Source organism: Vulpes vulpes, chromosome 9 (genome assembly GCF_048418805.1).
Source record: "Vulpes vulpes isolate BD-2025 chromosome 9, VulVul3, whole genome shotgun sequence".
Lineage (NCBI taxonomy): Eukaryota > Metazoa > Chordata > Mammalia > Carnivora > Canidae > Vulpes > Vulpes vulpes.
This window is the reverse complement of record NC_132788.1, coordinates 9,077,769-9,103,079: the sequence shown is the minus strand read 5'-3', so window position 1 is coordinate 9,103,079 and position 25,311 is coordinate 9,077,769. Positions and strand designations below refer to the sequence as shown.

General features: G+C 43.2%; 1 protein-coding gene across 37 annotated transcripts in view; it reads left to right on the top strand.

Annotated features, from left to right (window-relative positions):
• Positions 1-24,813, top strand: part of SP100 (SP100 nuclear antigen) — a 98,682-nt gene extending 73,869 nt beyond the window's left edge. For 16 of the 37 annotated variants that reach the window (XM_072719225.1, XM_072719219.1, XM_072719218.1 and 13 more), the window contains 12 exons: positions 4,979-5,050; positions 7,757-7,804; positions 9,106-9,210; positions 11,152-11,294; positions 13,868-13,912; positions 16,141-16,314; positions 18,335-18,520; positions 20,040-20,155; positions 21,571-21,691; positions 22,169-22,240; positions 22,937-23,083; positions 24,505-24,813. In XM_072719225.1, the coding sequence (XP_072575326.1) occupies positions 4,979-5,050; positions 7,757-7,804; positions 9,106-9,210; positions 11,152-11,294; positions 13,868-13,912; positions 16,141-16,314; positions 18,335-18,520; positions 20,040-20,155; positions 21,571-21,691; positions 22,169-22,240; positions 22,937-23,083; positions 24,505-24,630 (1,355 nt within the window). In that variant the 3' untranslated portion in view covers positions 24,631-24,813. Of the gene's footprint in view, positions 1-4,978; positions 5,051-7,756; positions 7,805-9,105; positions 9,211-11,151; positions 11,295-13,867; positions 13,913-16,140; positions 16,315-18,334; positions 18,521-19,434; positions 19,768-20,039; positions 20,156-21,570; positions 21,692-22,168; positions 22,241-22,936; positions 23,084-24,504 lie in introns of those variants that run through there. The other 21 variants (XM_072719231.1, XM_072719230.1, XM_072719228.1 and 18 more) reach the window with 8 other exon arrangements.
• The last annotated feature ends 498 nt before the right edge of the window (positions 24,814-25,311 follow it).

Sequence of the window (25,311 nt, the reverse complement as noted above, 5' to 3'; positions counted from 1 at the left end):
ATAGCTTTGTGTAATATATTTTGAAATCTGAAAGTGTGATATCTCTAGCTTTGTTGTTCTTTCTCAAGATTGCTTTGGCTATTTGGGGTCTTTTGTGGTTCCATACAAATTCTAGTATTATTTGTTCTATTTCTGTGAAAAATGTTGTTGGCATTTTCATAGAGATTGCATTAAATCTGTATATTGGGTTCTATGGACATTTTGACGTTTATTTATCCATGAGCTTGAAATATCTTTCCATTTGTTTGCGTCATCTTCAATTCCTTTCATCAATAGTCTTCAGAATATTGGTCTTTCATCTCCTTGGTTAAGTTTATTCCTAGGAATTTTGTTATTTTTGTTACACTTATAAGTGAAGTTGCTTTTTTTTTTTACCCTTTTTGGATGTATATGATTTTGTTGGAGTTCGATTTGCCAACATATAGCATATCACCCAGTGCTCATCCAGTCAAGTGCCCCCCTCAGTGTCCATCACCCAGTCACCCCATCCTCCCACCCCACCTCCCGTTCTACTACCCCTTATTCATTTCCCAGAGTTAAGAGTCTCTCATGTTCTGTCTCCCTCTCTGATTTTTCCCACTCATTTTCTCTCCTTTCCCCTATAATCCCTTCCACTTTTTTATATTCCCCATATGAGTGAAACCATATAATGTTTGTCCTTCTCCGATTAACTTACTTCACTCAGCATAATACCCTCCAGTTCCATCCACATTGAAGCAAATGGTGGGTATTTGTCATTTCTAATGGCTGAGGAATATTCCATTGTATACATAAACCACATCTTCTTTATCCATTCATCTTTCGATGGACACCGAGGCTCCTTCCACAGTTCAGCTATTGTGGACATTGCTGCTAGAAACATCGGGGTGCAGGTGACTCGGCTTTTCACTACATCTGTATCTTTGGGGCAAATCCCCAGTAGTGCAATTGCTGGGTCACAGGGTAACTCTATTTCTAACTCTTTGAGGAACCAACACAGTTTTCCAGAGTGGCTGCACCAGTTCACATTCCCACCCACAGTGCAGGAGGGTTCCCTTTTCTCCACATCCTCTCCAACAAGTGTTATTTCCCATCTTGTTAATTTTCCCCATTCTCACTGGTGTGAGGTGGTATCTCATTGTGGTTTTGATTTGTATTTTCCTGATGGCAAGTGATGTGGAGCATTTTTTCATGTGCTTGTTGGCCATGTCTATGTCTTCCTCTGTGAGATTTCTGTTCATGTCTTTTGCCCATTTCATGATTGGATTGCTTGTTTCTTTGCTGTTGAGTTTAATAAATTCTTTATAGGTGTTGGATACTAGCCCTTTATCTGATAGGTCATTTACAAATATCTTCTTGCATTCTATAGGTTGTCTTTTAGTTTTGTTGACTGTTTCTTTTGCTGTGCGGAAGCTCTTTATCTTGATTACGCCCCAATAGTTCACTTTTGCTTTTGTTTCCCTTGCCTTCAGAGATGTATCTTGCAAGAAGTTGCTGTGGCCAAGTTCAAAAAGGGTGTTGCCTGTGTTCTCCTCTAGGATTTTGATTGATTTTTGTCTCACATTTAGATCTTTCATCCATTTTGAGTTTTTCTTTGTATGTGGTGTAAGAGAATGGTCTAGTTTCATTCTTCTGCACATCGCTGTCCAATTTTCTCAGAACCATTTATTGAAGAGACTGTCCTTTTTCCAGTGGATAGTCTTTCCTCCTTTGTCGAACGTTGACCATAGAGTTGAGGGTCCATTTCTGGGTTCGCTATTCTGTTCCATTGATCTATGTGTCTGTTTTTGTGCCAATACCACACTGTCTTGATGATCACAGCTTTGTAATACAACCTGAAATCTGGCATTGTGATGCCCCCGGCTCTGGTTTTCTTTTTCAGTATTCCCCTGGCTATTCAGGGTCTTTTCTGATTCCACTCAAATCTTAAAATTATTTGTTCCAACTCTCTGAAGAAAGTCCATGGTATTTTGATAGGGATTGCACTGAATGTGTAAATTGCCCTTGGTAGTATCGACATTTTCACAATATTAATTCTTCCAATCCATGAGCATGGAATATTTTTCCATCTCTTTGTGTCTTCCTCTTCTTCTTTCAGAAGTGTTCTGTAGTTTTTAGGATATAGATCTTTTGCCCCTTTGGTTAGGTTTATTCCTAAGTATCTTAGGCTTTTGGGTGCAATTGTAAATGGGTTTGATTCCTTAATTTCTCTTTCTTCAGTCTCATTGTTAGTGTATAGAAATGCCAGTGATTTCTGGGCTTTGATTTTGTATCCTGCCACACTGCCAAATTGCTGTATGAGTTCTAGCAATCTTGGGGTGGAGTCTTTTGGGTTTTCTATGTAGAGTATCATGTCATCGGCGAAGAGGGAGAGTTTGACTTCTTCTTTGTCAATTTGAATGCCTTTTATGTCTTTTTGTTGTCTGATTGCTGAGGCTAGGACTTCTAGTACTATGTTGAACAGCAGTGGTGAGAGTGGATATCCCTGTCTTGTTCCTGATCTTAGGGGAAAGGCTCCCAGTGCTTCCCCATTGAGAATGATATTTGCTGTGGACTTTTTGTAGATGGCTTTTAAGATGCTGAGGAATGTTCCCTCTGTCCCTACACTCTGAAGAGTTTTGATCAGGAATGGATGCTATAGTTTGTCAAATGCTTTCTCTGTATCTATTGAGATGATCATATGGTTCTTGTTTTTTCTCTTGTTGATGTGATCTATCACCTTGCTTGTTTTACAAGTGTTGAACCAGTCTTGCATCCTGGGGATAAATCCCACTCGGTCATGGTGAGCAATCTTCTTAATGTACTGTTGGATCCTACTGGCTAGCATCTTGTTGAGAATTTTTGCATCTGTGTTCATCAGGGATATTGGTCTATAAGTCTCCTTTTTGGTGGGGTCTTTGTCTGGTTTTGGAATTAAGGTGATGCTGGCCTCAGAATGGGTTTGGAAGTATTCCATCTCTTTCTATCTTTCAGAACAGCTTTAGTAGAATAGGTGTTATTTCTTCTTTAAACATTTGTTATAATGCCCCTGGGAAGCCATCTGGCCCTGAACCTTTGTGTCTTGGGAGGTTTTTGATGACTGCTTCAATTTCCTCCCTAGTTATTGGTCTGTTCAGGTTTTCTATTTCTTCCTGTTCCAGTTTTGGTAATTTGTGGTATTCCAGAAATGCATCCATTTTTTTCTAGATTGCCTAATTTATTGGCATATAAATGCTCATAATACATTTTTAAAATCCTTTGTATTTCCTTGCTATTGGTTGTGATCTTTCCGCTTTCATTCATGATTTTATTAATTTGAGTCTTTTTTTTCTTTTTAATAAGGCTGGCTAATGGTGTTGCTTTCTTAATTTCTCTTTCCCTACTTCATTGTTAGTGTATAGAAATGCAATCAATGTCTATGTATTAATTTACAGCCTCTACTTTACTGAATTTATTTGTCCTTCTAATAGTTTTTCTGTGGAATCTTTAGGGCTTTCTATGGCTGGTATATGTCAACTGTAAATAATGGTAGTTTAGCTTCTTCCTTACCAATCTGAATGCCTTCTATTTCTTTTTCTTGTCTGACTTCTGTGGCTAGGACTTCCAGTCCTATGTTGAACAAAAGAGGTGAGAGTGGACATCCTTCTCTTATTCCTGATCTTAAAAAAAATGCTCTCAGTTTTTCACCACTGAGTATGATATTCGCTGTAGGTTTTTCATAAATGGCCTTTATTATGCAGAGGTATGTTTCCTATAGACTCACTTTGTTGAGAGTTTTTATCATAATGGATTGTTGAATTTTTCAAATGCATTTTTTGCCTCTTTTGAAATAATCACATGATTTTTATCCTTCATTCTGTTGATGTGGTGTATCACATTGGTTGGATGGCAAATATTGAATCATCCTTGCATTTCTAGAATAAGTTCCACTTGGTCATGGTGAATGATACTTCTAATGTACTGTTGAATGCAGTTTGCTAATATATTGTTAAGGATTTTTGTATCTATGTTCATCAGGGATAGTAGCCTGTAGTTCTCTTCCTCTTTCTTTCTTTCTTTCTTTCTTTCTTTCTTTCTTTCTTTCTTCTTTCTTTCTTTCTTTCTTTCTTTCTTCTTCTTCTTCTTCTTCTTCTTCTTCTTCTTCTTCTTCTTCTCTCTCTCTCTCTCTTTTTTTTTTTTAGTCTTTGGTTTTGAGGGTAATGCTGGCCTCATAGACTATATCTGGAAGCTTTCCTTCCTCTTCTATTTTCTTGAAATCGTTTGAAAAGAACAGGCATTGACTCTTCTTTAAAAGTTTGGAAGAATTCACCTGTGAATCCATCTGGTTCTAGACTTTTGATTGTTGGGAGGTTTTTTGTTTTTGTTTTTTGTCAATTCAATTTCACTATTAGTAATAAGTCTGGATTTTCTACTTCTTCCTAATTCAATTTTGGAAGATTGTGTGTTTCTAGGAATTTGTCCATTTCTTGTAGGTTGTCCAATGCGTTAGCATATAATTTTTTGTAGCATTCCCTTATAATCCTTTGTTTTTCTGTGGTGTTTATTCTTATTTCTCCTTTCATTTCTGATTCTGTTTCCGCTCTTTTTTTTTCTTGAGTCTCACTAAAGGTTTGCTAATTTTGCTTTTCAAAGAACCTTTTCAAAGAACTAGCTCTTTGTTTCATTAGTATTTTCAACTGTTTTTTTTTTTTTTTGTCTCTATGTCATTTATTTTTGATCTGATCTTTATTATTTCTTTCCTTCCACTAACTTTGGGTTTTGTTTGTTCTTTTTTCTAGTTCCTTTAGGTATAAGGTTATATTATGTATTTGAGATTTTTCTTGTTTCTTAAGGTATTCTTCTATTACTATAAATTTCCTCTTAGAACTCCTTTTACTTTGTCCCAAGGACTGTTTTAGACTGTTGTGTCTTCATTTCTATTTGTTTCTATGTATTTTTTATTTCTTCTTTGATTTCTTCATTGATTCATTGACTGTTTACTAGCATGTGAGCTGCATTTTTTATATTTTTGTTTTCTCAGTGAGAAGGAGAGGCAGACATAGAATCCAAAGTCTAAGTAGCAGAGCCCTATGGAACAGAGGCAAACCAAAAGGTAAAAACAATTTTTTTAATTTAAAAAAAGTATACATTTTCCATTTTCAGCAACTAAACATCTAAATTCTCATGTTCTATTACATGCTTTTAGTAACAAGCCTGCTTCCCTATTGCTTTATGTAGCTGTACTATTGAGAAATACATCAGATTTAGTCAATTCCAGAATGTGACAGAGAGAGAGATGATAATACCACAAAAAAGTAATTTGGTGATGAATCTGCAATCAGAAACTGGGGCCCAAGTGCCACCACCGTGCTGCCTCTGCTGAACTGATAACATTCAGGGCTGGAAGTAGTTGTAGCCATGAAACACTGTGTAACTCACAAGTGATGTGGCTGTTCTTCCTGATGTTCCATGACATGAGGTAATTGTGTGGACTTGAGTGTGTCGCTTTACCTGTTCTTGCCTCAGTTTACTCATCTATAAAGTAAAATAAAGAATAATAGCTTGACTTCCCTCCAAGGCCCATCTCAGCCTCAGATTGAGCTTCATATCCTGTGTTTTGGATGAACAGAGAGTCTAACTCACACACTAGTCCCAAGAGGATTTAAACAGAGGGAAACTGAGAGGAAGAGAATGTATGTTTGCCAATAATGACTACTGCTCAACATACTCAGATTATAACCAGGGCTAGGGTTTAAGTTTGGTTACCTCATGGGAAAGGAGAGGACAGAGAGAGCAAGAAGAAAGCAGAGAGCACAAGTGTCTTCTCATGAGACCGTGGGCCTTGATCCTTGCAGGAAAAGAGAGAGAGGATAGAGGAAGGAGGGAGGAGGGGAGGGAGAGTAAGCCAGAGCTGACTTGTTTTCCTGGGTATACCTACCACTTCAGCACCATGAATGATAGGAGAGGGCTCTTCCACAGAGTCACACTTGCGTGGGTGACTTTTTACACCTGGCAACCATACTAACTACTATACTTGGCACAATCATGTTCTTTGGAACTCAACAATGCAGAGCAATTTTTAAAGAAATCTTGTGTATTTATTTGCGATCTACATTTTCCCTATTTTACATGTCTTAAGTCTTTAGTACCAATAGCCATGCTTATGATTCTTTTACGCAGGTCTGGGAATCTCTCCTTTCAGTGTACCTCCGTAATATCTTGGTAAACTTCTGAAGGGTAATACTTTGTAGGGTAGAATATGCATGACCTTGGGATGTGATTCCTCTTGGAACAGGAATCATCAATAACTATCTCATGGGTCCATTTTTATCTTGATGGGATTTAAAAAATCCTTTGGGTAATTGTAATAGGAAAAGCCCCCAAAATGAAGGCATTTTGTGCTTGGTTGAAGGAAAAAAATCCTTTCTAGCCTCATCTGATTATAATCTGTTTAGAGAAAAGACCAGTTATGATTGAGTATCTGGAGGAGATTTTCTCCTATCAAAATTAGTACCCAAGGATGCCAGCCATGGGCACAGACCTTTAGAAAGAAAAAGCATCCAGTGTGTGTTCCTGACTTCAACATTCAAACACTTTTGAGTAATGGCATACCCAGACATGGCCATGGCCATGGACATGGACATGGACATGACTCACTCTTTTTTTGGACATAATCAACACATTAATCAGATACTACGTTCTTCTGGAACATTTTTTAAGTCAATGCTTTGTGCTATCTCTAACCCTACATCTTTTAGAACGTGGGCATCAATTTCTGTTAAGTTCTCCTTCGTTGAGTTGTTTTGAACTCTGTTCACTTTTGCCACCACCTTCAGCACAAAAATCTTCTTTTAAGTTTAGGGTTTGGGGTAGCTATCTGACTGGTAGATTCCACCATGAAATCTCCCTTGAGACCTTGTATTACTGACTTTTATTTCTGTCTCTTTATCAAAGGAAATCCTCCACACCTTCATTTAATCTGTATTATTATCTCTGAGCATTGATTTTTCTCATCTGTAAAATGAGGAGAGTGTTACTTCCTGTTGGATATTTGTTCTAGGGATGAAGTAAGTTAATGGAGGCAAGGTCTAAGGATAGTTCTTGACACACCAGAAGCACTCAGTAGATGTCTAACTTCACTATTCTTCTCATCCATTTGCTTCAGAAATCCACAAACCGGGATCCCTGGGTGGCGCAGCGGTTTGGCTCCTGCCTTTGGCCCAGGGCGCGATCCTGGAGACCCGGGATCGAATCCCACGTCAGGCTCCCGGTGCATGGAGCCTGCTTCTCCCTCTGCCTGCGTCTCTGCCTCTCTCTCTCTCTCTCTCTCTCTGTATGACTATCATAAAAAAAAAAAAAAAAAAGAAATCCACAAACCCCTGGTTCAAACTTATTTGGAGATAATAGTAAAAGAAATATAGGATGACTCTCAGCCAAGTATCATCTTTGTAACTAAGTCTAGGCCAGGGTTCAGCAAATTGTGGCCTGGAGGACAAATTCAGCCCACTGGCTGTTTGTAAATAAAGTTTTATTGGGACACAGCCACATCTTTTAATTTCCATATTATCCATGGTGCTTTCATAATACAACAGCAGATTTGAGTAGCCATAACAGCAATTATCTACCTTAAGTATTTACTATCTGACCATTTACAGGAAAAAGTTCCTGACTCCTGATTCATTCACATATTTGCTATTTTTCTTAAAGTACTAGACAGGCTTCTAAAAAGTTACATTTGAATAGTGTTTTTGTAAAACACTACTATTTGCAATATAATGTTATAAACAATAGACATTTGCATTTTTTTTAACTTTCTCAGGGAGAAAAACAACCAACACTGGGCCTTTGAGAAGAGGCAGAAAAAGAGGTAATTTTTAAATTCTTATTTTATACTCCATGTTTTGAGTGGTAAGTCAATTTTCTTAATTGGCTTTTAGAGCAAGTAACAAATGTTAGGATATTCATTGGCCCTGATTCATTTCAACAACAAGGCAAGATGGTATAACACCCATCCATTGATTAGCCAGTTGATCTGAGGGACTCCAGCATCCTTGGGCCTGTACAGGGCTTCTTTACCTACACTGATAACTTTCGAAGAAGTAAACATAAAAAAAATAATAAAAGGTATGACATTCATGATATTTAGCTGACCCTTCTCTTGCCCCCGTTGTGGAGAACCATAGGTTGCCCATTAATGGGAACCCTGGGTGGTAACATAAGACCTGTGTCCTAATTCCCAAACTTCCTTTGGTTGTGTGACATTGGATTATCATTTGTGGAGGGTTTTGCCTCAATTTCCTTCTCTGTAAATGGGTGGGTGGTGGATGAATTAGACTGAGTGACCTTCTAGGCTCATCCCAGCTCTAACAGAACTAACTCTGGAAGGACCATGGCCATCCACCCTTTCCATTCCAGAGAGAAGCCCCAGAATATGTCTTTAATGAATCCCCTTCAGTGTTAGTCAGAAGAGCAGGAGCGGATGCAACTGCTTCTTTTTTTTTTTTTTTTTTTTTTTTTTTTTTTGCAACTGCTTCTTAAGTTCAAGACTTGCAATACCTGCTTCAGCAGAATCAGATCCCAGAGCCCCTCCCAAAGGATGCTCCGGCCCTGAGTAATTTTCAGGGGCTTTACTCAGAAGCTCCGGCCCTGAGTAATTTTCAGTTCTAGCACATTCCACCCTGAGTTTCCTTTGTAGCCACAGAGAAAGCTCACATGAAGGAGAAGTGCAAAAGCAGAGAGCAAGGAGAGAAGACAAGCAAGGAGAAGCGCCCCTGCCAGGTGCCCTATTGCAATCCTGCTTTCTGTCCAACAGCTGATTACTCAAGCAAGGAGATAAATTAAAAATTGAGGTTTTATCTTCAGCTACATAACTCCAAAGCAGCAACGTGGCAGGAGAAAAATCACTGCACAATGACGAGTTGTGATCAACAAATTTAGAGATTCAGACACCTCCAGACAAGGCTATTAACATAGGGTTTTGGAGAATGATGTTATCTTCATGCACCTAATCTGCCATAGAAGAAAGACCCAGAAGAGTAATCAGTTCATGGGGAAAAGCTCTCCCACACATTTTAAGTTACAAAAGAAAGATCTCAAGTTGGATGAGGTCAAATAGTGCACAGATGTAGAGAAAGATGGAATGAAAAAAAAAATGATGCTTCTTTGCAGGTCCAAGAATTCCCAGAGATATACATATGGATTTTCACCGTCCAGAACTTCCTGTGACCTGTGGAGAGGCAAAGGGGATTTTATATAAGGAGAAAATGAAACAAGGTGGGTTTCATGATCTTCTATGCTTTTCAAATAAAACATACCTGTGTGAATAACATATTGTTCAAGGAGTAGACACCTGTGTTGGAAGTCTCCCAAGACCATCCTTAGGTCTGATGATTCACTAGGAGGATTTGTAGTACTCAGCATATAGTGAACGCATGGTGATGATTTATTAGATTGAAAGGGTACAAAGCAAAATCAAGGAAGGAAAAGACACACAAAACAAAGTCCAAAGGAAGCCAGGTGCCAGTTTCCAGGAGGCTCTCCTGGTAGAGTCACACAGGATACACTTAATTCTCTAGCAATGAATTGTAGCAACACGTGTGAAATGCCATCTACCAGAGAGGCTGCCCCCAGTCTTGGAGGCCAGGATTTTATCAGGGGTTAGTCACGTAGGTGTCCTCTGCCTAGCACACACCAAAATTCCAGATGCCCAGAAGGAAAGCAAGTGTTCGTCATAAACTATTTATTTGCTTATATAAACAGCTTCAGACAGTGAGACACTCTTTTTTAAGTTCTGGGAATGGTGGGACCACTCCCCAAATGCACGTTCCCCAATGCCAGCCAAGAGCCAACCTTGCAAATAAATCTTCCTAAAGATAGCAGCCTGCTGTCTGCCCCGTTAGCTCTTTTCTGCCCAGCGTCCCAGATAGGCTGGAGCAAGGATGGCATTTCCATGCTTACATGTAACAGAGCTTCTCTCCTCTCCCCATGGAAAATGTCCACAAGATGCCTATCCAGCACCCAAAGCAAGATCAAGTACTTCAACATGAGGGTGGAAAATGTACACGTTGAGTAATCTGGTAACAACCTTCACAGCCCCATTCTTCTGTGCGGCCTTGTGTTAGTGGGGAGGAGCATAGTATTTAGAATTAGATAACCCAGATTTGAGCTTCAGGGATACCACAAGTGTCTGTCTCATCTGGGCCAAACTGCTACTGTCTCTTATCCTGAACTTCCTCCTGTACAAAATGGGAATAATAATAAAACTTTGCCTCACTGTGTTATTATAAGGGGGAAAAAATGAAATGATAGATATGAAAAACTTTGCAATTCATAACTGTTAAAGTACAGTACAAATGTTCCTCTGCCATAATTGATTCTCCCCTCCCCAAATACAGTTCTTTAGGCACCAACAAGTATCAATGTTTGCTCTGTAACCGTATTGCAGATGTGTAATTTAACTTTTCCCACTTGATGACATTTCTATAATACTTTTCCCATAAAGTAGCAATGAGTCCAAAATATGAGAAATAATTTTTTTAAGAGAGAGAGAGAGAGGGATAGAGGGGGAAGGGGCAGAGGGAGAGAGAGGATTCCAAGCAGACTCCATGTTCAGTGTGGAGCCCAACACAGGGCTCAATCTCATGACCCTGAGATCCTGACCTGAGCCAAAATCAGGAGACAAATGCTCAACTGACTGAGCTACACAAGCACCCCCAAAATATGAGAAGTAATTGATTGCCATTAGCTGGATGACCGACATTGTACAAGAGGAGGCAGATGTGGCTGTGGTGACAGCTGCCACATGGCCACCTGTCGGCTTCATTTGCCCCCTCTGAAACTCAGCCTGGCTCTCACAGAAGTAGAGGAAAAGAATCTTGCTCATTCATTTTCAGAACCGTTCAGTTTTTTTTCTCTTTTGAATACAGTGAAATACATTTTAAAAATAAATGTTGGTGCTAATTATCGTCCTCATTGCACAAAGGTCAAAGACGTGTGCACAAAGGTCAAAGACGTTGTACACAGGGCAGGAATTCCCCTCCTGCCCTTGCCTTCTGAGCTGCTTCTGGGGCCCCTGAGGGGGATCTCAGCTTTCCTGCTGTAGTTTCTGGGCCCAAGATGGGTGGGCCAGATCCATGGCCAGGCCACATTCTGGGGATTCCACGGTCGGCGGGGGAGAGCGCCGCTCCCTGGCAACTCCTTGTTTTGGTTTCATAGGAACCTCAGAGAAGTGTATAAAGGGTGAGAATGGAAGCTGGTTCACTCTCAGGGAATTTGAAGTTGAAGGAAACCACTCACGATCCAAGAACTGGAAGATGAGTGTGAGATGTGGCGGATTTCCCCTGAAAAACCTGATTGAGGTATTCCAAGGACAAGTGGCTTAAATCAAGGGTCTTGCCCAGGTCTAACATTGCGCTCAGAAAGCATCTTGGCTGCTTTATGTTACAGCTTCATCCTCTAAATGCATGAACTCTTATCCTTTTGAAGGTAGGACAGTAAACTATGGCCCTGATGGGGCCATGAATAATCACCGCTATGTAATGTGGTCCCAGGTAAGCATTTAAGTGGGGAGCGGGGGTCTTAGACTTTGGAGGCCAATATTTAAAGTAGCAAAATAGAACTACATGTATCTGAAGATAGCCCATCGGCATGGGTGTTTCCTGGATTACAGAAAGTTTTAATATTATTTCTTTTCTTTTTCTTTTTAAAAATATTTATTTACTCATGAGAGAGAGGCAGAGACATAGGCAGAGGGAGAAGCAGGCTCCCTGCGGGGAGCCTGATGCAGGACTAGATTCCAGGACCCCCAGGATCACGTCCTGAGCTGAAGGCAGATGCTCAACCACTGACCCACCCAGGTGTCCCAACATTATTTCTTTCGATCGCCTTCTGAAATTCATTCATGGAAGAGAATATAGATAAATTGCATCTGTTTTTTTATTTAAATTCAATTAGGCAACATAGAGCACATCATTAGTTTCAGATGTAGAGTTCAATAATTCATCAGTTTGCATATAACACCCAGCGCTCATCACATCACACGCCTTCCTTAATGCCCATCACCCAATTACCTGTCCCCCCAGTTACCCTATCCCTCTACCCACCTCCCAAAATGCCTCCTTTGGACCCCTGATGTGGACAAAATGGACTGGGTCTCTGCTGAAGATGAACTTGAGCCTTCTGACTCTTTCACTTGACCCAGAGGGCCCTTCCTTGTGCTGTTCTAATGATAAAGAAAAGCTCTTTGTTCTGCAAATATCTATTGAGACACATCTAAAGCCACGGGGACTATAAGGTCTGAGCCCCAGCCGTGTAGGAGGAAGGCTGCATGGTCACAGCACCTCCTTCACGCAGCAGGCAGCACACCAGCCTCATCACCACAGGACTGCAAGCCTGGCGGTGCTCTAAGGAGGGGCTCCGGCAGGAAGACGTGCAGTGGCTCTGGGGAGGGAAGGTCATTTCCGGCCTTGAGGTTAAGGACACTTTCATGGAACAGTGTGCACTGAGCTGAGTCTTGAAAGAATGGTCCTGATGAGCAAAAATGTGGGAAGGAGGCATTCTACAGAGAAAGGATGGCATGAGGATCCTGCCCATGATTTGTCAGGAAATAACGGTAATAAGGTTAAATACATGGGTTGGGCTGATGGAAGACATCTTGAGGCTGGAGGAAGGAGTCTAGACACTTCTGCAGGCATGGAGAGATCATGAGGGTGGCGGGGGCAGGGGAGGGCGGGTGGGTGTGGTTGAGTTAGGGACTAACACCGGTGAAACACTGCTTTAGAAGTATTAATCTGCTCAGAGCGTGCAAGATGGGCTGGAAGGTGGAGTGTTGGCAGCCACGAAGACCTCACCCGACCTTCACGGCCTCTGTGCCTGGTGTACCCTCGCCCAGCCTCCAAGGCCCAGCTCCAACAGCACACACTCACTACACTTGCTTCCTGTGGCTGCTCTAACAATTCTTTACAACCTGGGTGGCTTAAAACACCACAAAAAAACAACACCACCAAAAACAAAACACAAATCCATTATCTTAACAGTTCTGGAGGCTAGAAGTCTGAAATCACTTTAACTGGGCTCAAGACAAGGTGTGGGCAGGGCTGGTTCTTTCTGGAGCCTTCCAGGGAGAATTTGCTCCTTGCCTTTTTCAGCTTCTGGAAGGAAGCTGCCTGCATTCCTGGGCTGAAGGCCCTTCCTGTCGTCACTCCAACCTCGTGTTCTGTCATTACCTTTCTTACTACTCACGCTGACCCTCTGGCCTCTCTGGCAAGAGGACGCGCATCATTACATTGGCCCCATAGAGATCATCAGAATGATTTCCCCATTGCAAGATCCTTAATTAAATTACACCTTTTTACCACTTAAAATAATTCAGAGGTCTGTGGTTTGGGATCTGACCATCTGTGGTGGCCATTAGAGCCTACCACACTGACCCATCTCTGAACCCCAAAATACTCTGTGAGAGCACAGTTCACACTTCATCATCCCTACCCACTCTATCATGGCTCTTCCCACTTGTCTCCGCAAAGCCCTAGACACCTTTGTGTACCTAGGGCCACTGATAGGGCCTGCTCCTTGTCCATCACTCAGCAGGTATGTGCCAGTGGAGTAGCTGTAGCATGTCAGGTATAAAGTCACAAGTTAGAGGGGTCCTGGGGGATGGAAAAGGAAGCAGTGAGTGTAGAAAACATCAGGAAGGGAAACCTGGCAAGGCTATGAGGAAAGTAAGAGAGGATGTGGTTTTTAAAGCTTACCTTAAGGCTGAGCCTGGCAAGAGAGAAGAGTGTGTTACAGATTTGGAGAGGGGCATTCTTTTCCATGAAGACTCCTTGAATTTATGTTGACAGTGGGATATATCTGGAAGGCAGCTGGAAATACCAAGCTTGCAGAGTAGAAACAAGGACCCATCGTAGCATTAATCCCATTTCTCTTTCAGAATAAATACCTACCAGACCCGCCAAGAAGAAGAAAAAGAAGAAAGGTAATTATCACATGACTTTCGGCCTATGTCTCACCCCCTTAGGATGAATAATAGCCATATGTCACCTGGTGGAGCAAACCACCCATGTCACAGTCTCTCCCTTTCTTTTGTATCTTTCCTCTCCTTCACATGCACACACGCACATTCACACTGAGTCCTTCTTCAAGGGATCCTTCTTTAAGGGAACATTCTTTTCCTTTTTTTTTTTTTTTATTTATGATAGTCACACACACACACACACACAGAGAGAGAGAGAGAGAGAGAGAGAGAGAGAGAGAGAGAGAGGCAGAGGCAGAGACACAGGCAGAGGGAGAAGCAGGCTCCATGTACCAGGAGCCCGATGTGGGACTCGATCCCGGGTCTCCAGGATCGCGTCCTGGGCCAAAGGCAGGCGCCAAACCGCTGCGCCACCCAGGGATCCCCAACATTCCTTTCCTTTATGGAGATATCACCTTAGAGAGGAGGGAGATTGGAAGACTGGTGTGTGGGGGTGAGACACTGCTGACCTGGAAGATCTTCTGCTTTGTGGAGATGCCACACACCAGGGAGATGGTTTGGGAGTGAAAACATCAGGCTTCACCAGAGGGGCTTTGCAAACCTTAGTTCAATCTATGGAAGTGAATTCTCTTTCCTTCAAAGTCACATGTGGAGTTCATGAACCAGTGGTTTCGATGCTGCATGGATTCCAAGGTAGGAGGTGGGATAGTTGACATGTTCCATTGGCCTCTCCAAGAGTGAGTGTGAGGGAGAAACTGTGTGGGGCACAGGCAGATAGAAAAACTTCATTTTTCTAACCTCCCAGAGATGTGACTTTGGTCTACCTCTGCTGCACCAAAAAGTCACAGTCTTCACAAAGCTGGCTTCTGGGGCTAACTGCTCCACTGACTTTATGCTACAGACTGAGTCGCCGGAGCTTGCATCCACTGGATTTTCTAGAGAAAGACACACTATTTGCTCTGTTCATTAAGAGCAAACATCTCTGCCCAGTGCTAGGGAGTCAAGGGTAACTCAGTGTGGGTGAATCAGGGGAGTTGGCCATCTCCCGTCCCTTCATCACAGATGCCTCTCAGGTGCCTCTGGGCTTACAGCTCTTAAGGTGTGACTACCTCAGTTCTCAGAGCATCTCTCCAGAGTCTCTTCCTTCCCTGCCCCTAGGCTTCTATTCCCTGTGCCATCAAATGACAGGAGGTGCTGCTTGCAGTTTTCCTGCTCATAAGATTCCTGTTAAACCCGATGGTGATAGCTGAGGTGTCCCAAGATAATAAGACCGAAAACTCCGAGCTGATCATTTACTGGCTGCGAAGAAAACTCCTCTCCTAAGTGACAACTTGTTCATGTGTTTGTGCACTTATGTATCCATTCAACAAACACCTGTGGAGCACACACTGAGCACTAAACTTATGCTTGGCCAGTGGCCGCGCACAGGAGACCAAAGCAAGAGACCAAAGGATTGTTTCAACTTCGTTGTCTAACGTGGGACAATAACTGTCGGGGTGGGGTGGGGGGTTCTAGGCCACGCTGAGAGGCAGGCAGTGATGTACCTGTCTTCCAGGTCATTGTGCTTGGGATCATACTGAGTGGCTTATCTGTGGCCTCACTGCCTCGGACTGGAGGTAGAAGCAGAGGCAGGCATGGTTCCAGGCTGAATGAGGCCAAGTCAGTCCACAGATATCCAAGGTCAATGCAAGCTTTTGGGATTCAGGACAAAGTGGAGAGGTGCTTAGCTTCAGGAAGAAGTGGTACAGGACTGGGGACCTTAGACCCATTTTCTTTTCAGGGCTATGCCCTGGGTGAGCTGCAGAAGGCAGAGGGATTCTCTAGGACACCTGCACGGCATCCAGGACTCTGGGCGCTGTGTTTGCTGGGGGCTCTGGACATTTAATCCTCAGGCTGATTCCCTCACTGCAGCTCCAACTCTATCTGTATAATTCAGGACCGGGCTCAGAAAGGCCTGCTTTGGGTCTGATAGCCAGAGAAGAAAACTTGCATTGGGCCAAACCGTCAGGGACATATAATTTCATGTTTCCTCATTCTCCAGTTAGCCATCCAGACCCTGTTTATAAACACAGCTATGAAACAAAGGGAGGGCCATGGCATGAATCCTTTACGTAAAGAAGTTTGCTTAAATGTGTGGTTAATGAAAAATCATATTCAATATTGTCACTCAATCTTTCTCTCTTTTCAGTCTAGCAGCAACAACTTTTTTTTTTTTATTTTATTTATGATAGTCACAGAGAGAGAGAGAGAAGCAGAGACACAGTCAGAGGGAGATGCAGGCTCCATGCACCGGGAGCCCGACGCGGGATTCGATCCCGGGTCTCCAGGATAGCGCCCTGGGCCAAAGGCAGGCGCTAAACCGCTGCACCACCCAGGAATCCAGCAACAACTTTTTTGACCCTTATGTAAGTACTAACTCCCTCACCCGTGACCCCAGAATAATCCAGGCCTTATCCCTCCATACATTACCTGTGTCATTGCCGGGTTTCCCTGCTACACGTGCACACTCAGTTGGAGGGCGCCACTGTGTGTGATGAGCAGAGAATGGCAGACGCGTTACCCACACCAGGGAGCTGATTTGGGAGCTGGTGTCTCTGCATGAAAGTCTCCTTTCCATTTGTTCAGGGAAACCTTCCTGTTTCCTTATTTCCCCTCAAAAGTGTGTATGGGAGTCAGAGGACTAGACTACTGGGGTCTCTAGAGCCAGGACTTAAAGTGGTAATAGCCAAGGCTGGCCTGCAAATTAGGGGTAAGGAGCACATTTGGGAGAATCGCAGCATTTTAAAGAAGGGTTTGAAAAGGGAGGGAAGGAAGACCACAAACACGCACTCCAAGATAGTTCAGATGGTTTGAAGCATCGGCCAGAAGGAACAGGCTGGAACAGGCTGGAACAAGCTGGCAAGTCCAGGGGTGGACCCTGTCATGAATCCTGCTGAGAAATGTACACGGGGCAGGTGGAGACTGCAGAGAAGTAGCTGCAGGGTCCTTTGTGAAGACCTTGGAGTCCGTCTCAAGGGAGCCACCAGGGTACTGAGTTGGCTAAGACTGAAGCTAGCAAATCACAGACATTTTTACTCAAATTGCTTGGCTAGAGCTCGATTATGTGCAGACCCTTCTGATCCCATAGGCCCTGCTTTAAAGTTGGCCGACATCACAGATGGCCCCTCCATTTAAGCTGAATCACACTTTGATTGCTTTCATTGCGACAAGATCCATGTTTTAGGCACAGTCACCTTTTTTGCGCAACTTCAGGGGGAGCCTCTCACTATAGAATGATGAGCAGCTGTACTGATACAGGATGCCTACCAAGAGGGGATAGAAATGGGTTGCTGTGCCCTCTGGCCTTCTAGCAAATGCATTGCGCAGCACGATCTAGATGCATCCACACCACTCCCATTCCTCTGCTGGAGGTGGGACCCTTGAGTATTAGAATATCTCTCATCTCTGGGGTCTGTGCAAATTTTCTGAGAACTGGAATGGACATGGAGGGTTATTTCTTGCAGCTCACAACCACAACCTTATCTGTGAAGATAAGAAGGCAATTCTTCTAACAAGAATGTCCTCACTCCTTTTCATAACCTTTCTGTGACTGATGTCGTAGGCTGATAATGACTGTACTCACAGCTCCCAGGCTTTGCTGGGAGAAATCCCTCTTGATCTTGGGCTCCCAACCTTGGCTGCACAGGGCAGTCAGCTGGAGGTCCTGCCCACAGAGGTTCTGATGTTACAGTCAGTATTTTCCAAAGCTCCTCGCTGGTTTTAATGCACAGCCAAAGTTGTGGGCCACTGCTGTTCAACGGATGCTGCTTCTGCTGATCCAGAAACCACTGCTTTTGAAGCCAGAGGTCTCCATGAATGACTGCACCTGAAAGCCATCTGGGGAATGTTTAAAACCTACTGCCTATGTCCCCGCCCTGGTGAAGCAAACAACCAAACTCACATGTGATTAATTGAATCTCTGAGGATTTGGCCTCGGGCATCAGGATTTTTTTAAAGCCCTCCAGATGATTCTATCGTACATCAGGTTGAGAACTACTGTCAAGCAAAAGAACAAATTTCTTACTAAAAAGGTTAAAGAGATATGTGTCAAGGTTACATATGGGCTTCCCAGACCATGAGCTTTCCAACACAGGATCGGCATGTTTATTCATTCTTTCTCAGGGCCTGTCTACAGTGCACTTTGTAAGATGATGGTCCAGAAACCTCGACCCAGAATTGGTCAGCATCCATGAGTGTCATCTGTTCTGACAAAAGAAAAAATGTTTACATGGCCCATGTAGGGATGTGTCCAGGGATGACCCTGACAACCTAATCCTTAAATTTTGCCTTTCAATAAAGGGAGCGCATGGGCAAAACACAAGAACCTAGAATTTCCTATTATGTGTGATTTTTGTGTCTCTTCTTTTTCTTTTATTGAATTTATAGATGAGAAGAATTTACAAATTGAGATATGCCCCCGATTCACATCAGCACATTGGGCGCAAGGATGATATTCTATTACCATTTAGAACCCAAAAAGCAGGCTGCTGTTCTTTGGCTAGTAAGACAGTGTTGCTAGAAGGGCCTCTGCATCCTCGTGGCCTTGGACCTCACAGAAACACTGAGAAGGAGGTGGGATATTTGAAAAATGGGATCAGCAGGACTGGTGCTGAATTGAATATCTGAAAGAAAGAAGCAGAGTATTGGGGTGCCTGGGTGGCTCAGTTGGCTAAGCACCTGCCTTCAGCTCAAGTCCTGATCTCAGGGTCCTGGCATCGAGCCCCATATCAGACTTCCTCCTAATCGAGCCTGCCTCTCCCTCTCCTGCTGTCCCTTCCCCTGGCTTATGCTTTCTCATGCTCTCTCGTGCTCACTCGCTTTGTGCATTATTTTGTACCTAGATTGTCACACGAGGATGTAAATCCTTCCTCCAGCCCATGATATAGACAAGATATTTTCATCTTTTCATCTAGGTGTAGAGCTGGATGAAATGTTTCCCCACCACATAGTCTTCCTCATTTGGCTCTCTTGCTGTTCAGGTGGCCCCAGAAGAGGAGCCCGGTGCTCATCCTTCTGGGCATTTCTCCAGGCCAGGCACACAACCATCTTACAAAGAAATTGTAGCACGTAGGGATTCACATGTTATTACCACGTAGATTATTACATAGACACATACACAAAAAACAGCAGGGAAAAAATGTATTTCTTTTACCCAACATGGGCTCATTCCTTGATCAGGTCTTATTTCGGTCTATTAATTCTAGTGTTTGTTACATGTGTTTGTTACTCCACAATACTTAGATAAAACACTATCAAATGCTTAATTTCATTAAATGAAGTTAAATTTAGTTAAAGGTCCCACATATTGAGATTGATCCAGTATCAACGAATTTTGTGGGCCCTTCCACCAGGGTTTTCTATGTGCTTAGAAAATGAGGGTATGGCCTTCAGTTGTGGTGGTCACTGTTACCACAATCCCTGACCATTTGGAGATGGCATCTCCACACCTTACATATCGAACTAAATCATAGAACATCTTCCCACAGGCTCCCAGAGCCAAGAGCTCTGTCCTCCCTGGCAACTACCTGGCCATCTGTGGCCACATCTTTCCACCCCAGAGGTACTGTCACAGGCCCAGGAGCCCTCCAGTCACGGAGTCCACAGTGCAGGAACTCCTCTCCAGGACCTTCAAATCATGAGGAGCTTATGGCCAAGAAAATAGGATGCGGTGATATGTCAGAAGTATAATCCGTTATATTAAATTCTCAGTAAATTACTCTTCAACAAGTCAATGTAGATGATGAATGTAGACAACTAGATAAGACACTGTATTATATCCCTGAGCCAAATAATAAATTTCTCAGATAATCTTTAACTCATCCTTTTTTGTGGTTATTGCTCATTTGTGTCAGAATCTGTCTCAATAAAGAAAACTTTAATGGTCTTAATGGCTCTTTCCTCCCAAACTTCACTACAGACCAGAATGTCTTCTTCTAAAATCTTCACTCAGTGTTGTTCCTTAATATTTTGATGAGAAAAATTTAAAAGTGTCACCTGGGTACAAGCAAAGGTCATGTGTTCTAGAATCTCAACATGTTGAGCTTCCGGGGTCTCACTGATTCCAGTGATGTCTGCATTATTCCCCTTCTAGCCAGAAAACTCAAATATATGTGAGGTTTGCCGTGGACCCGGAAGGCTGTTCTGCTGTGATACTTGTCCAAAGTCTTTTCATGAGACATGCCACATCCACCATATAGATGCTAACAGGTCAGTGAGACTGGACCCCTCTTGCCCTTCCTTCCTATGGCACAGATCCTCCTACCATGTGCAATCAGCCTGCAGAGTTATCTCTGGTTGTATGTGTTTTGATGCAGAGAGAGCAGAGTCTTAAAATATCAGGATCCAGAAATATGATCCAGAGTTGTTTAATGGCGCTAGCAGCAATAGATTAATGGGAAACACTAGAAAGAGGTGTCACTCCCATAACCCCCACTTGGTTCCCAGACACCCATGCACTTTGATGGGGTTATGAAACCATACATTAGCTGCTGGTTTAAAGCATATACTACCTACTATGGGAACATAAAAAGTTGACAAATCTGGGACTCTGATGAGCCTTCAGATGGCCATTAATGCTGCATTTCCTTTGCCCTAAAATGTATCTTTGGTCAGAGTTGATGGGATGTGGAATTAACATGGAGATAGATAAGGCATCCCGTGAGTATAGTATAGACAGCATTGCTATGGCCAGGGCGGGTGGATGATTTCTACCAGGACTGTGTCTGTCCCTCTGAAGACAGGGCATTGCCCTTCAGGAGTGGAAGAGTCTAATGTAATCCACCTGTTCCAGCCGGTAGTTCCCAGGAAATAATGTCATCTCAGGGATTCTGCATAAAGCTCTACAGATGCACAATCTGCAGGGGCAGAAGACAGATCTGCTCTATTGCTGAGCCCATGTATAGTCCCCATGCTCACACCACACGTACTTAGGAATGGACCCCTTGAGCAAGCACTGGAGTAGCCAAGGCGAGGGACAAATGACATATCTAGGAGAGACCAGTGTATCCGCTTGACTATTGAGAGCCCTTCAGCATAGGGATCCTGGCAGAGGACAATGGACAATGAATCTAGGAGCAAATGGCAGATGTCTGAACTACTCTGTCCATAGAGTTCCTTTCCAAGAAATTTCTGCAGCACAGATTCTAGGTCTAGATACGGCAGTGCTGGAGGAGAGGATGCCTGTAGCTCTGTGCTCTGTGCTTATTCTGCTAAGTTGAGAAGCAAGAGCTGGTTTGCTTTTACTATGGTCTGATGGCTCAGTGAGGCCCAAGACTCCAGTACTGAAGGTACTGATCTCCAATTCTCACTTTTTAACAGGCAGGGATCATTACTGAGCCCACAGTGGCTCAGATGAGAACTCTAAGTTTTGAGATGAATGAAAGACTGTCACCCACCATGGCAGCTCACTCAGCAAACTGTCAGCCCCGCTACCATGATTAACGGGAGGGGTGTCTGGAAACTGTGCCCATATGGGGCTCTAATGCAGGGGAGTGTCCAAGAGAGAAGTTGGGTACAATGTGGAAACCACCCATCATTCCTGAACAGAGGCCTTTAGCAGCTGTAGAAACAGTGGCTGAGTCACAGACAACCTACCTCTGCTGATCTTGTGCCCAACTTCTCAGGGACCCATGGAGTTGCATCTTCTGCAGGATAAAGGCTCTTCAGAAAAAGTGCCCACAAAGCCAACTACGTCACCAGGCATCTGAGGTCCTAAAGAGGCGGATGGTACCTGAGGAACAGTTGGTGAGTTGAAATGTAAACCTGAAGTCTTCTCTTTTCTGTGGACTTGAGAGAAGAAGCACAGCCTTGCAGGGGCTGGAGGGATGATGCCCAAGGGCAAACTGCTGTCCCCCGTGTGCTTTGATCACAGACCTAACACTACAATTTGTGTTCCAAAGAAAATGCCCATTCTGTGTTTTTTCATAGGCCACAGGTTTGGGAGCTGTGCATGCCCTCTGAGCATATTTACGTTTCATCCTCTCCAAGCTGCTCATCACTTAAAATCTCATCTATCGGGGATCCCTGGGTGGCTCAGTGGTTTGGCGCCTGCCTTTGGCCCGGGGGGCGATCCTGGAGTCCCAGGGTCGAGTCCCGCATCGGGCTCCCAGCATGGAGCCTGCTTCTCCCTCTGCCTGTGTCTGCCTCTCTCTGTGTGTCTATTATGAATAAATAAATACAATCTAAAAAATAAAAAAATAAAATCTCATTTATCTTTTGCAGAAATGTGAATTTGTCCTCTTGAAGGTCTACTGCTGTTCAAAAAGCCTCTTTTTTGCCTCAAAACCACATTACGTAAGTGAAGACAACAAAGCCCAAAATTGGCATTGTCAAATTTGTGATATGGGTCCAACGGGTCCAATTGTCATTATCCTTGTCTTGTTGATGGATGTCAGAGTCCGCTTACTCAATGCTTGGCCATTTAGGCTGCTACCACAAAGTACTAGAGCCAGGGCACCTCAAACAGCAGACATTTATTCTTCCCAGCTCTGGAGGCTGAAAGCCTGAGGTCAGCGTGCCAGTGTGATCCTGCAGACTGCCAACTTCTTTTAGTGTCCTCACATGGTGGAAGGAGAGGGAGAGAGCTCTTTTTATAAGGGCACTAATCCCATTCATGAGACTTATCCTCACAATCTAATCATCTCCCAAAGGCCTGACCTCCTAATACCATCACACTGGGGGTTAGGATTTCAACATAGGAATTTGGGGAGGATAGGGGATCCCTGGGTGGCGCAGTGGCTTGGCGCCTGCCTTTGGCCCAGGGCGCGATCCTGGAGACCCGGGATCAAATCCCACGTCGGGCTCCCGGTGCATGGAGCCTGCTTCTCCCTTTGCCTGTGTCTCTGCCTCTCTCTCTCTCTCTCTCTCTCTCTCTCTGTGACTATCATAAATAAATAAAGAAAAAAATATAAAAAAAAAAAAAAAAGGAATTTGGGGAGGATAGACTTGGAATGGCGCTAACAGCTTGCCCTCGGCACTTTTTTTTGTCAGCAGAGTAGAGGGGCATCTCATGGCCCAAAGAAGCCCATGTGGCTAAACAAAATCAAGAAAAAGCTGAATATGAAACTGTACCTCCAAGTGGAAGGGTTTGTACGGGACATGTACCTCATCTTTCAGAACCACAGGGCATTTTACAAGGTAAGGGGCTCCCTCTTTCTTTGGGTTAAGCTTCCTTGCCATTTATTCTTCTTGTATCAGCTAAATGTTACCATTTCCTTCATCCTGTTTAAGCCACACAGGTGCAAATTCTGGAAGTATTCTAAAAGCCCTGCAGTCTAAGGTGGGGAAAATAACAATACACTAGGTGTCCTTGCAGACATCGGCTTAGGACCTCAGCATTTACTTGCTGCTAGGTACTCAGTTTTCACCCACAGAGAGCAGTGGACTGCAGACCTATTGCCTTCTGCAAGAAATGGAAGAGCAGTCTCTCATGTTCTGTCTCCCTCTCTGATATTTCCCACTCATTTTCTCTCCTTTCCCCTTTATTCCCTTTTGCTATTTTTTATATTCTCCAAACGAATGAGACCATATAATTTTTGTCCTTCTCTGATTGACTTATCTCACTCAGCATAATACCCTCCAGTTCCATCCACGTTGAAGCAAATGGTGGGTAATGAACAAGGGGTGGTGGAAAGAGAGGTGGGCAGGGGGTGGGGGTGACTGGGTGATGGGCACTGAGGGGGGCACTTGATGGAATGAGCACTGGGTGTTATGCTATATGTTGGCAAATTGAACTCCAATAAAATAAAAAAAAAAATGAAATGGAAGATCATTTTCCCCCCTGAACCTGGGTAGCTCTGTGCATGTCCCCGAAGTCTCCACCTTTGTCCTGGGTTCCTATCCTTACTCAGCCAGACTAAGGGAATCAGCCGAGGGAGATTGGGTGCCAGGCATAGAGTATGAGCATGCGCAGTTGCTGGTGCATCCGGGCCTTCGGGAATGTGTGGACAGGGGCCTCGCCCTCACGCCTGGGCATCTCCCTAGCACCACTGGTTCCCAGTGCTGCAGCCCGGATGCGGAGTATGGGAGGTTGCTTACAGGCAAAACCCACAGGGCCATGGTGCAAGGAGGGGCATCACCGCAGGAGCCAGGACACCCAGGTCTCTCCGCAGCTCAAAGTGCATTATAGAGGCCACTAGTGTTTCTCTCCTTTAAAGGAAGCTGCCAAATCAAATTTCTCAAATTCAAAATCTTGGATTACTTCCAAATTTCTTAGTGCTATATCAAAAAGTAAACAAGGATTATCTTAAGGGGTGAGGGAGAGAGAGGGGCTCCATGAACCCCTTTCTGTACCATATTGTAGTGTTGCAAGTCAATGGTGCTGTGTTCGAAAATCAAGCAACTAGTATATTTAAAAAATTAATCGATAAGGCTCTGATGAAGAATTAGAGAAATGATAAAGAGAAATGATCAAGCTATCAGGGAACAAAGCACTCTTAACTGTATTAATTCTCACTTAACATTTGAGATAGTGTAAAATGAAGTTCTAGATTCTACAAAACATGGTGAGCGTGAGCTCAGTGCAATGGCCATTCTCATTTTTGTCTTTGCCTTTCCAGGACAACCAGAAATTCATCAAGCTGGGACTTCAGCTAGAGGGCATATTTGAGAATACTTTCAAAAACACTTTTGCAATTCAGGAAACAGGCGAGAACAGTTCTCAGTTGGAATCCAATCTTTCATAAAATAGCCAATCCCTCTCCCCACATCCCCACCCTGCGCACCCCACCCCCAGTCAATTCCTCAGCAGCTACATGATGACACGTTGTGGTCCCTCCTACTGACTATTCTGATGTACAAACAACTTTTTCAAAAAATTTTATTGCCATTTCTGTTCATTTATTTTTCTAAATAAAATATAAAATTATCTTGTCTAGTTCTCTTATTGAATAATTTGGAGTGAAATTTACAGTAGAAAATATTGGGTCTTTCTATAAAGGATTGTATTATGCGCTTCCATTTATATTTTAATCTTTTAAAAGATTTTTCCTTATGTAAAATTTTCTCTTCTTTTCCCCTTTCCACACAGGACTTAGCCATTTCTTTCTTTCTTTTTTTTTTTTTTAATGCTCGGGCAGTTGATATTTTTTCTTGCTATTGTGAGCATGAACTTTCCCCCCCCAATATATTTTATTACCAATTATTGACTCTTATAGAAAGCTATTTATATATTCTAGTATTATTATTATTTATAATAATAATATTTATATATTCTAGTCACTGATCACCTTACCGAATCCTGGATAGCATCCTTTTTGGCCTCATACCCAGCGGCATCGGGAAACTTGTACAGGATGCAGAGCATAGCCAGTTTTCAATTCACAGAATCCTAATTGGCTCAGCTTATAGAAGCATTCCCGACTTGG